Source organism: Notolepis coatsorum (assembly GCF_963971535.1).
Source record: "Notolepis coatsorum genome assembly, chromosome: 16".
In the NCBI taxonomy this organism is placed as follows: Eukaryota; Metazoa; Chordata; class Actinopteri; order Aulopiformes; family Paralepididae; genus Notolepis; species Notolepis coatsorum.
The window spans coordinates 41555496-41569054 of record NC_140180.1 but is presented as its reverse complement, the minus strand read 5'-3'; the positions used below and the strand labels follow the sequence as shown (position 1 = coordinate 41569054).

At 40.4% G+C, this 13559-nt stretch overlaps 1 protein-coding gene across 1 annotated transcript in view; it reads left to right on the top strand.

The window, feature by feature from the left end:
- dgkq (diacylglycerol kinase theta) overlaps positions 1 to 12337 on the top strand; it is a 91915-nt gene extending 79578 nt beyond the window's left edge. Inside the window, exons 22-23 of the mRNA XM_084332313.1 lie at positions 5295 to 5447; positions 6314 to 12337. Coding sequence (XP_084188439.1) covers positions 5295 to 5447; positions 6314 to 6415 — 255 coding nt within the window. The 3' untranslated portion in view covers positions 6416 to 12337. The remainder of the gene's footprint in view (positions 1 to 5294; positions 5448 to 6313) is intronic.
- The last annotated feature ends 1222 nt before the right edge of the window (positions 12338 to 13559 follow it).

Genomic DNA, 13559 nt, shown 5'->3' with positions numbered 1-13559 from the left:
CACATCATTCAATTTAGCTGCTGCGGCTTATAGTCAGGTGCGGCTTATAGTGCGAAAAGTACGGTACACATATACTATCGATAATCTAGCGTTTATTTGAAAACGATTCATAAATAGGCCAAAAAATTACATTTTTTTGTGTATTCCAGAATATTCCAGTAAAGGGCGATTATCACGGAATCTTTATATTTTCCTGAAACTTAAAAAAACCGAGCGATTTTCAAAATGGTATAAAACGGAAATTAACCGATTAAAAAAAACAATCCGTTTCGACAATGTTGACTGCAAAACAAGTCATTGATAAGCGACGGCCAGATTAGACACATAGCCATAATTTAAGACATAGATTATGCGTTCACAAATATGAGAGCGCTATCATTAAAGTGGGTGGCGGCATTCAAGGGGGTAAAAAGGAAAACACGGCCGGCACGGAAAGTGTTAAGGAGTACAACGTTTTGCGACATCCACTTTTTGACGGCAAGCAGGCAAGCCTCAAGATTTTCTAATTGGGAAGAGTCATTTGGCTTAATAGGTATATATAATTGGGTGTCATCAGCGTAAAATGAAAGTTTATGCCAAATTTGCGTATGATATAGCCTTAAGCCGTTCAAATAATAAATGTATACATTTTATTTTAAATAATAATCTAAAAGAACCGATAAGAGTATTGATAAAGTACCGAACCGTTAAGCAGTATCGATAAGAGTAGTAGTATCGATCAAATCCTAACGATACTCATCCCTACTTATCAGTTCAGAACAGCTCAGCTGGTGCAGGAGAAATGGGCTGTCTCACTTTGTCTCAGTCCTATACATTGCCAAAAGTGGACCAGTTTGTCCAATGAAGGTTTTCATCAAGATGGGCAACATCGACAACATCCAAAACATCATTGTGAGCATTTATTAGATTAAAAATAACTGGGGACGGGGCGCCCTTGTGTCCTCCCCACATCTTCTCCTGTTCTCCTTCTCCTCTGTAGGTCTTGTATGGCCAAAAAATGAAGCTGTAAAAATGCTAAAAATAAATCTTAAAAAAGAATATATATAACTGGGGACAACAGTCCCCCTTGTCTGACCTAACCCCAAGTGAGGCTGAGACACATTTTACTTGCATATTCGAATGGGCAAACCAGTAAGCCAGAATTCCCATGTATTTGTGTTATTTTAACAAACAACTTTCTATGATTAACGTGATCAAAGGCTTTGGAAGAACTGATGAGTTTTGACTTCCCATTTGTTTACACTTTCCTCAAGGCATATATATACAAGTCAGTGCCATGTTTAGCTCTGAAACCAAACTGGTTATCTGTGGAGTTGAGAAACCAATTTAATCTATCCAGCAGGTTTCTTTCTAGGACCTTTGACAGTATGCTGGCTAGAGCTATAGGCCTGTAGTTATCTAGGCTAGGTTCCCAAACCTTCTTTTGAACAAGGCATGCCTGAACATAAAATATGAAGAATATTCTAAATTTGTTAACACACAGGCATATGCTATAATAATAACGACCTGCTTCAGAGAGAGATAGATTGTGAAACAATTTGCGCTTTCCATCTCACTCACACTACTATCCAAACTCATCCTGTGTGGGCTGGCAGTGTAGAGATGGGTCTGGCAACGTGAGTGTCACAGTTTGTGTGTGGTGTTGGTGATAGGACCCAGGAGCAGACAAGACCAGGCGGGTAGCACGTCAAAGGAGCTTTAATTTATAAAATAAACGTAAAGCACAACAAACAAAAGTACTTTTCAAAACACAAAAAACAAAACCTCTCAGCCAATGCTGTCGGAGGGCAAAAACTAAACTTACGGTTACACCGGAAAACACTACATGGAAACACTTACTTTACAACAAGAAAATGGACAGGGTAACAAGCGCAGTGGAATCAACAAGAAATGATAATGAACCCACACAGAGAACTGGAAACAAGGAACTCAACTACAGAAACACATGACAAACGAGAAACACCTGGGATGATTACAACTGGAGACACCTGGAAGGGGACTGGAGACTGAAACCGGGGGAAGACGGGTCCTGTTGGGGGCAGGGCAACCTGGAGGTTCAGGCGGCTCCACAGGGAGAGGAGTGGGAACCTTCTCTGGAAGAGGAGCAGGAGTAGGAACCTCCTTGGGGGCAAGAGCGGGGATCCCCTCAGGGACAGGAGCGGGAGCAGAACTACAGGAAACCCAAATAACTACAACTATGGATGACGAGACAAACACCATACCCTGGGACAACACAAGCAGACCACAGACACCAAATAGAGAACCCACTAACCAGCAACTACAAAGACTAAGGGCAGGATCCACAAAGAATGGATTGCACGGTGCTAGTTGCACCCTACTTACAATTCATTATGGATTGAAAATGGGGGTCCCTGGTGTAAACAAGACGAAAGTCTTTATCTGGTCTGCATCCCCTTAACAATTGTGTGTATTGAGCTTGTGTGTATTGTACCCATTCTGCAATCTGTTAATAAAATGTTCAATCAATCCAATTTGATTGATTGAAACTTTTAACAGATGCATTCCATTCTTTGTGGATCCCGCCCTAAGACTAGACAGTAACTACAAAGACGTTTTTTGATGCTTTGATCGTCACTAACGGCATACGTTCTGGAGTACGTTACACATGGTCGTTGCGATCGATGTGAAATCATTGTTGGATCAAAGCAGGATTGATGTCATATAGTCCTTACCTTCACTAGGAGGTACCCCAAAAAGAATATTCCAATTGTCTGATCGCGATTTCCAGTATTGGTGTCCATCGTGTCGCCAACATAATCCACCACAACATATGCATCGGGGGCATTGGGCGCGTTTCAATGTCATCGAGTGAACCGCTAGACTTGCCTGACCAAAAAAACTGCACCCGGAGTGAATTAAACGTAACACCGGGTGTGAAAAAAAGGTTTCGAAGGGTGGGCGATACTGCCACCTACCAGGATGCGGCCGGTATTGCACTCTAGCGATCTCAGTGATTCCCTATGATAACCCCGAGGTCCGTGTGAGAGGAATTAATAAAAATACAGAATAAAAGAAATAACGATGAAAACCCGACTATACTCTGGTCTGGCGCTGAACGATTGGCGAGTTAACCCGACTATCCTCGGGTCTGGCGCTGATTGAGTTAACGTGGCTATGATTCTTGCTTGGAGTAATTTTTTTAATAATTAAAAAGAGAAATTCATATGAAAGTCCATTATAAGTATGCAGTATGATAACTACATGTCTGACATTTTTTACGAACCAAACGGTTGAAAATTGAGCAAGCTATGGTTATTTCAATAGTACATGCACCAAAGACATGCATGTTATGAGTGGGTCTGCTCCACCCACGCAAGATGGCCGCCATGTGGCAATGTCTGTCTCCGTTGGCCAGCAGCGCGGGTTAGTCATCTAGTGATATATATCTATGGTCCAGACCACTTGCTTTTTTTGTTTATACTGCAGCTTGGTGTACATAGCTATGTCCCCCTTATACAAATCACTTTGGACACCGTTGCATAATGTACTAGAATGCTGTCGCTATAACTCAACAATATTGTCTGATCCGGAGATTCCATCTACAGTGCACATGGTAGAAGTGTTTTACAGTTATTAATAACTCACTTCTTTCCAAAAATCAAAAGCATTGTTACATAGCAGCTTCTTGGCCATAGAACCGGCCCTCGCGGCTTACTAATTTTTTTTTTTTTTTTTTTACAAATGAAGTGAATGGCCTTACTTATATGTTGCATTAGTGAGCGTCTTAACCCTTTAATCGCCGTTGACGCTGAAACACGTCATTCCCCGCCATGCTCATTCTGCCGATGACGCTGGACAGCGTCTTTGATATCAATATTTCTAAAATCTGTGATCGAAATCATATTTCTCCCCCGGAGACATTATATGTACTGGTGAGCCCCTGTCAACTCTCTAACGGTTCAAGAGCGCCATCTGGTGGCCGATCGGCCTGATCGCCCAGGGAAGAAACAGGAAGTGGAAGCTGGTGCTCATTTCAATTTGGTCCGATCACTCGCTATAGGTCCCGGGACTCTAGCTCGACACAATGGATAGCGATCCGTTGCCAATAACTTGATAAACAACATGATTTGGACGTATATACTATTATACAACCTGGAAATGGATCGGATATTTCGACATCCCATAATAGAAAAAATTCTGTTCCACGCTCATCTCCCAACGGCGAGAGGAAGCTACGATGAGTTTCAGCGTTATTTTTTAATGTCTTCTATACTAACTGCTCTAATGATCATATCACCCACACTAGATGAATGATATAACGTTGCCCACGGAATTATAAACGACCCCCCGCCCATCCGGTCAACATCAGATCATACGTAGTAACTTCTAGAACCACGTACAGTTGAAATTTTTTATCTCGCGCCGATTGCTATCAAACTGTATACAATCATCAATATAATGCATTTAGGGCTATAAATCACGTTCTGGAGAAAGCTGCAGAAAACGATAAAAACATACTTATAATTTAGACCGTATTTTAGTATGAATATGTGAATGAAAAAGTATAACGTTGCTACACCCTGAACAATAGATATAGGACTTTGAATGGGCCATGGTAATGTCAATTTAGCAATACAATTTAAAAAGTTATAGCCCTGCAAAGAAGGGGAACTTCTCCATGTTAAATAGGGCTGGCGAGGGATGGTAAATTATGAATTTAACCCCGGCGATCAAAGGGTTAATGTACATTATTAAATGTTTACTTGTAGAGTGACGTGTGTCTGCTTTGTGAGGAACTGTTGTCCTTGAGTGGTATTCACTGTGAAACTCCGTTGTTTCTCTGCGGTCATTTCGCTAAGACAATTCCTCTACATTTATTTTCCTTGACAAAATAAGTTTATCTGATTCTTCATACGATGTGGTGGTTTCAACAACCTTTGTTGGCTAAAACAAGGCTACTGCTGTTCATTCTGAAGCCCCAATGTAAGGAAAAGACAGGTTAGAAAAAGGAATTCAGATATGCAAATAATGGATAGATAACAGATATTTATTTTGCAATAAAAGGAAAATCACTTGGGCCGGTTGCCTAAAAGCTTAATGTGCCATAGAAACCATAGAAATGTCAAAAAGACATTTGTTTCTATTGCACTGTGTCGAATGGCGTGCATAGGTTGTAGATGAATTCTCATATGAAGTCTGCGTATAGCAGTCAGTCGATAATACCAAAGCCGTTAGTGTTGCCTCTAGAGAAGCAGCTGATGTCAATACAGCAGTGTTAATGTAGTGTATGAGCATCAATGGAAATCAAATAACTGTGTGTTCTGTGACTGCAGGGTCAGGTGCAGAGCGGCCTGCGCTCGGGGATCCGTATCGCCCAGGGCAACTATGTGCGGATCACAGTGACCAAGCCGATCCCTGTGCAGGTGGATGGAGAGCCATGGACCCAGTCCCCAGGACACATCATCATCTCTGCTGCTGGACCAAAGGTACCTGGGGGGGGTGGGGGGGGATTAGTGGAGGGACCATTAGCTGATTCAAGACATCAATAAAAACGCGAATCACTTTTGTTTTAACCCACAAAGACGAAAACAAAGAAATAAACAGTTACAGTACAATTAATCCATATTTCACAATTTAAGAGCTATTTTGCACCACAGTAATTATTGGAAGTGATAAACCTAAGCAATAGGTTTGTGAGCAAACCACTGGTTCAGCATTAAAATTACCCACTGCTGCCAAAATTGACAGTTTGAACAATTATTATTGACATAAGTCCACTAAGCTTGACAGCACTCTGAAACAAGAAAATGAACCAGTGGTTGATTACAGTAGCATCTGAAGCACAAGCATCTGGAGGGAAATGTTATTTCCATTTCCTGTGATAATTCCCTGAGGTGGACAGCAGAGCAGAGTTCATCTTAAATGTTTCTCAGACAGTAAAACTGAGGGAGGCACAACCTACTTGCATTAACAAACAGTCAATTCTAGAATAAACAATACTTCACCAATTCCCCTGTTGCGTGGCTCTAGGTGAATTCTAGAGGGAACACTACTTACTTCATGAATGTTCCTGTTGCGTGGCTCTAGGTGAATTCTAGAGGGAACACTTGTTGATGAATGTTCCTGTTGCGTGGCTCTAGGTGAATTCTAGAGGGAACACTTGTTGATGAATGTTCCTGTTGCGTGGCTCTAGGTGAATTCTAGAGGGAACACTTGTTGATGAATGTTCCTGTTGCGTGGCTCTAGGTGAATTCTAGAGGGAACACTTGTTGATGAATGTTCCTGTTGCGTGGCTCTAGGTGAATTCTAGAGGGAACACTTGTTGATGAATGTTCCTGTTGCGTGGCTCTAGGTGCGGATGCTGAGGAAGTCCAAGCACAAGCAGAAGAAGCCGTCTGCCGGTCTGAAGGAGGGCCGCTCCGAAAGCCCCTCATCCAGCGACGGAGGACACTGATACCTGCTGGGCGGTTGCCTGTTTGAACCTGCTTCCCAGTTCTACCGGAGGTGCCATTTTGGAGCGATGGACGGAAGAGAGCCTGCGTTTTCACCCATATAGCTTCTCAGATGGTTTGTAGCAGCACTGACAGCACCCAGTGTGATGCCTTGGCGGGAGGAGAAGGTGGATCAGCAAAGCAGCTCTGTGGTTTTTCATATCGTCCACTTAGTGCTCGTTTAGTTCTGTGGTCCTTGATTTACTTCCAGATAGATAGGAGGGTATTTTTCACCCTACTGTTCCAAAATTTCATTTCAGAGGAACGGCACATACTAATCGCTACTATTTGGCACTTAGAAACGTACAAAGTAAATTGCATTTCTTTGTTGTAACAAATTTGTCGTTTGTTGATAAGAATGATAATGAATCCCAAGGTAACGGAAGGGTCATTTTTTATTAATAAGCGAATCAGCTATCGAGCGCTCATCCTTATCCTTAGGGCACAAGTATCTTGTGTTTTATTATTAACGATATCATGCAACATAAAGATCACTGGGGACTCTCAAACCAAGCATACCTGTTTATGTTTCTAACAATAGACTATGGGCAGCATCGCAGTCATGGTTGGATAAAGTACCTGTGAATCATAACACGACAGAATTACACCAACTTTATGGCTTTCATATTTGCCAGTAGCCATTTCAGGAACAGTTGGTGGCCATTTAAAATCCACACCGTGACCGCAGAGAAGTGGTGCTTTAGTTAGTGGAGACGACATGCTGGGCCAGGTAGAGGCCAAGAAAACAAGAACACACATCACTGAGTCTTAAAGGGATACATCACCATTTTCTAAATTGAGTCTCTTAGCAACTGGCATTTGTCACATTGTCGAGGAAAGGTTTCACATTGTTTCCCATCACCCTTCAATTATATTGTTAGCATTGAAACATTGAAAATAAAATAATGAGCTGAAAGCTAGCTTGAAGCTATAGCTATAGGTACCTATTGCTTTTCAATATGGAACATTAAGCTTTTTTTTAATTAATTTTTTTGTCAATATAACCCCCCATAACACACAGTGACAAGTGCCTGGTGAGGACACACATTCTATATGCCCTTTAATGTTCTCATTCAAGAACATACTGCAACCTCACTTAGTTACTATGTACCTGTTTATTTTTTCTCTTTTCTTCAGGCAGTATTCCTCACCATGGAATATGTACTCCGATAGACTTGATGCCTTGCAAATATATTTTGTACTGTTATCGTCTATGGTAGGTGTTGGGGGGGTTAAGTTACAGCAATGTCAACTACAGGTTGTTGTAATGGACTCTCGACTTGAAAATCTCACTCCATACCTTTTGCCTCAGCCACTTCGGCTGCTTGTTTTAGCACAGCCGTTTGCTGTAGAGTGTTGCACTGGTAGATTACAAATAAAAACGCCACATATGCACACACCACAACTAGTAGCGCGTTATAAACGAGTGAATCTTGTAAATCCTGTAGTAGATGACTTTGCTGGTAGTTGTGGTCCTGTGCACTTTGCCTAGATTATGCTTAGTCTGTGGTAGAAATGGTATTTTCACTGTTCGCACCCCTTCCCATGCAAGTACTCCTTTATTCAATGTAAACCCGTTAAGAGTTAGACTTTGTTGCTGTTTTCTATCTTGTCTTAAGGACATAATTGACTTCCGCGAAGGAGGCACTTTGTCTACATTCTGGGTGACACATAACTTTCAAAAAAGAAAAAGAAATGCAATCGTGTCAATGGCTCAATAATGTTACATGAAGAAGGATCTAATTTTCATGATCCTAGCTTGTGATGTAGCCACAGCAGTATTTGATTAATGTACTTGGGTTGTAGCGTTTTTATGTTTTTATTCCAAGTTTTAACGTAAAGTGAGTCCTTTGTTCCCTTTGTCCAATGCTCTACTTGCAGTCCAAGGATCCTCTTTAGTCAAAGCCTGTAGCCGGGGTTTTGATTGATGTGTCAAAAATGGACAGAGTTACTGTACAGTAGGCCAAGTAGCTGCATTGTTTGTATTTTTTATAAGGGGATACTTTGACTTTATTCTATTTTAGTCTGTTCATTTTTTCCATCGGGCACTTTTTGTACTTGTGCTTCAAGGTCAAGGTGAACTTTCTTATTCCAGATAGGGAGCTTAAAGTGGTCCCTATGCAGGTAGTACACGCAACACTCGACGGGATGGGTTAATCGCAGATACGCATTGTATGCATGGTTCGCATGTGTGCCAAATGGTGACCTCGGAGCAGGTCCTAAATTATTATTATTATTATGGATACAGTTCAAATGACAAATGTGACCAGAAATGTCTTGTTGGTATTCCTCAATAAAACCAAAGCACTTCAAATGAAAGAGAACGTTACTTAAAAACAAGTGCTAAAACCATTCTATTCTTGTTCCCGAATTTCAAACTCCTCTGCAATACTTCAAAACTTGAGAGTAAGTGTCACAGAACATGTTAAAAAATAATAATAATAAAAATTGTATTGCAATAATCCAGATTTTCATGTACAGTATGCACACTTGACACTTGTGCACAGCATAGTTTGTCATCTGTAGCAGCGTATGCCTGTGTTGTTAAGCTGTCCCTAATCTACTCATTGGAGATCTGTCTCATGTTGAAATATTTCTAGTACAATGAACTGTGCTGTAATACAGAGTCTGGAACTGGTTCATTAAAGAAAACGGCAACAACCTGCCTGGAGGCATCTATTCCAATCTTCTCCAAAAGCTCACCACGGACAGTCCAAAGCCTCCTCTTCCCAAATAGTCGTGTTTTAGACCATAATTAATTGTTTGTTCACCAGCTCTGCGTTTTTGTGACCACATGCTTCTAATTGTATAATACCTCAACTCGGTGCACGCACATTACGACAAAATAATGCCCTACACCTGGCAAAAATAATGTGCAAAACGACCCAGGTGTTGGGCATTATTTTGTCATTGTGCATGTGCGCCAAGTTCAGTTATTATACAATTAGAAGCATGTGGTCACAAAAAACGCAGAGCTGGTGAACAATGAATTATGGACTAGAAAGTTTAGGAACTCAACTATTTTAGGGAAGAGTGAGTTTTTGGAGAAGAATGGAATAGATGAAGTGCCTCCGTTACCGTCTTTTGAATGACTCTGTAACACAGTCGGGTTCACACGGCTATAGTACAATCAGAGTACTGCTAGCTTGCAGGTAGCACTGTTCATTGTCACAATTCTTACAGTCATGGAAAACCTGGAAAGGTCACAGAATTTGAAAATTGTGTTACAAACCTGGAAAGTTATGGAAAATGTATACACGGTTCTGAAATGTCATGGAAAGTTGTTCAAGTTATTATGTTTATTCCTCCAACCAGTCAAGTCTGTAATTTCCAGTTTGACTTAACCTCGTTCCCAGCTTTATCTCGAGAGATAAGTTTGACTGCTAATGGATCTAGTTCAAAGCATCTATACACCAAAAGATATACACTTTTAATTAAAAGAAAATATATTTATTATGAACGCGGAATGATGATCGGTTATTGTGTTAAATATCATGGAATATCACGCAATAGTCATGTTAAAAAGTCATGACATTTGATTAGTAAAAAGAAATTTATGGGAACTCTGCAATTGTTTTTATTGAGGAAAGCCAACATTGCTAATAAGATGAGACAAAACTATTCTCCCTACATTGTAACGGGTGCCTGGTAAAAAAAAAAAAGATGGAATGAACGGAAGCAAAACTGAAATTGACTTTGTCCAGGTATCCCCTTTTTGGAATGGGTTAATTTCATTCAAACGTGATGACTGCCTCTTAATGAGGTCAATAATTCAAAAGTGCACTGAGGGCTGCTGGCTTTGAACGGACAGTTATCCAAGACTCGTGGTCTTCCTGGCCAGATTCAATACACTGTGATGACTTTCATCAACTGTATTCCACTTCCTTTAAAATTCCCTCCTCGCCTCTCCCCTGCTCCGCGACCGCTGCTCTACGAAAGCTTGGACAGGGTTTTCAATGAAGCACTTAGACCTGCTGAGTCCAGAGAGATGCGGTCGCTGGGGTAAAGAGTTGAGGTGTGTAGGGATCTGTGTACGGCTGTTGTATGCGGTTATTGTGTTGTGTATAGCTGGTTGACACCATGTGTACAAACTGTAGAATATGTCGCCATGTTAGTATTTTAAACTGTGTACTGTAGATATGGGATGGCGTCACAATGTTTATTCCATGCATGAAGTACTATATTTCAGCTCCCATGCGTTGGTGAGTATTGTGGTTTTTACAACGGCGTGGATCTCTTTGTTATATCTGTTCTTAATAATGTCAATGGTCAGCGTTGTTCCAATGTGCTCGTTGTAAAAGAGGCAGTCTGTTGTAATCATTCGCTGTCATGCCTTTTTGATTCCTCCGAACTCCAAAAGCACAGAGGATGTTTGCACCTGTACCGCGTTCAGCCATTCACTCCAAAGACTACTGGATATACTTTGAGATTGTCCACACAAACACACCAATGAAAAAGGTTATCTGGGTCAGGTGATTTACACCTTCCACGTTTGGTTGCAGGTGGGCCGGGGTCTGGGTGATAATTCAATGTTGTCGTTTATGGTGGTATATCAGAAATTATTGTGATATTGTTGAGCAGAATTCTGTCATCTAAAATAATTAGATTTCAAAATGAAATCTTCGGTATTTGAGGGGACAATATTTGAAAATAAAGAGTTTTGGTTTTATATCACACTTTACATTATCTTGCAGTTCAATGTGATGAACAGCATTGTCCTGTGAACAGATATGATATTGTATGTACTGATATCAGATTATTATTGTGATACTGTATTTACTGATATTAGATTATTACTGTGATACTGTATGTACTAAATGGGTATGTACTGATATTGGGAGGAGGTGGAGATCCAGATTATTATTGTAAATTTCTTTCGTGTCACCCAGCCCTAGTTGCAGGCAAATGCAATACACAACCACAGGTTTTGATGGCTGTCGCCCACAAGATAATCGCCATGTTTACCACTACCAAGTGCCAATTTCTTTCTTTTCACATTTCTCCTAAAATCTTTACCACAATGAGAACGATTGTTCACTTGGTAACTCTAGTTGTAGGAGCTATTGGCTCGTCCAAAACGTACGAGTGTGCCATATATCACTTGTATGATTGGGCAAGTCAGTTGAGCCCATTGGACGGCAACAACTGTGAAGTAGAACTGCATAACCATGCCAGAAGGTACCATTTTCTGTTGAACGTTTAGTAAGTTTCCCCGCTACTCTGTATCAGTTGTGCCTATAGGTGTCGGACACCCCCCATCCCAACCCCCCCACTTCCATCCCTCCTGTGTTTTTTATTTTATGTTTTATTTAATTTTTTTATGTTAAGGCCAAGAGTTTGTCATGTGGTATTTTGGGCCTAAACTCCACGTAGTGCCTCATGGAAGTGCTTCTAGTACCTCAAGACGTATGACCTAATATGTGTCAAAAGAAATCTTTAACACGTGTGTTGTTTATATTTGTATGTGTGTTTTTGACTCCTGCTGGTGCAGATTTGGATATCATAACCTAGGCGTTTCTAGACCATGTTTGAGCTAATGTGCCTCTAGATGATTTATGTTCTTTATTTTTATCATTTGCCGTAATTGAAGGTATTTTATGTTTTTACTTGAGTCTTTTATTGAAGTCTAATGTTAAACTAAATAGATATGTATATTTTTGCAGACAAAAGCTGTTTTTAGTTTTAACTGTAAAGTTTTAACTGTAAATTGCACTAATTGTATTGTTTTACAGATGCTTTTAGGTGTCTTGTTTGGTTTACTATGAATGTTGGAATAACTCGATCTAAAAAATACAGTATATATGTTTAAATAACTAAATCAAAAGATATATTAAGATACAAATGTAACAAAACGTGTCTAATCATAATAAAAGTAGAAATGGGACATCTAATTCTGTGTCCTGTATATATTTTCTTTATTGTGGGTGGTTGAGTAACTTGGAACTGTTGGGAGGTTTGTGATCATGTGTTTACATTGTCCATAGGATAGTGCGGTATTGATTGATACTGAGTTGAAGATCATTCCAGGAAGACCGTGCATCAAAACAAAAGGCTGACTTACCAATTTCAGACTGAACTCGTAGGACCTTAAGTGTAATTGTAAAGGTAGACAATCGTTTGAGCAGGTCAGATAATCTCCATAATTTCAATCAAGCATTGTTGTGATATGGTGTACATTTTACCAATGTCTATCAAGTCAACCCACCTTATCATACAAGATGCAATGAGTATCGTAACTATCATCAGTTATGAATCTAAGAGCAAAATTATAGACGGTGTCTAGGTATTGATTGATTGATTGAAAACTTTATTTAACAGAGTGCAGAATGGGTACAATACAGTACAGCTCAATACTTACAATTGTTAAGGGGATGCAGACCAGAGATAGGCTTTCGTCTTGTTTACATCAGGGTCCCCCATTTTCAATTCATCATGACATTTATGACATACACGACATACAGATATACAGTACTGTTACATCCAGACATTTATGACATACAACATATACAAATATACAGTACTGTTTAAGAGACAGTGATCATAAAAGATAATATATACATTTGAGGGGGAAGAAACTGTACATTGGAGGTGGTTGGGGGGGGGGGGTATTGGTCATTGACCGGGGCCAGTTTCGAATTGCAGCCTCCCGTAGGTGCTCTTTGAGGGCGGTTTTGAAGGAGGGTAGGGGTTCACATTTATTTACGGCTGTGGGTAGGGCGTTCCACATTGTTGTGGCATAATTGCGAAACATGTTTAGTCCCTTGTTTGAGCCGAATCTGGGTTGAACATGATTGTGGAACTCCCTCTGGTGTTGTGGTCGTGGAATTCACTGACCTTTGGGAAGTATTTCGACATGTACAGGGGTATCTTAGTGGTGTAGTGTATCTTGTAGACCAGGCCCATTGCAAGTTGCTGTACTCTGTTACTATAAGCCATCCTAGGTTGTCAAAATGGGCAGGGCAGGGGTGAGATGGGTTTTAGGAGTAAGGTCAAGCAGTGCCAGTAGTCTGACCAATTTGTTTTGTGATGTTTGTAGTCTTGTTTTTAGGGCCTTTGAGGTGCTTTGGTACCATGGTAAAAGAGTGGCATTTCTATAAATTACATCAC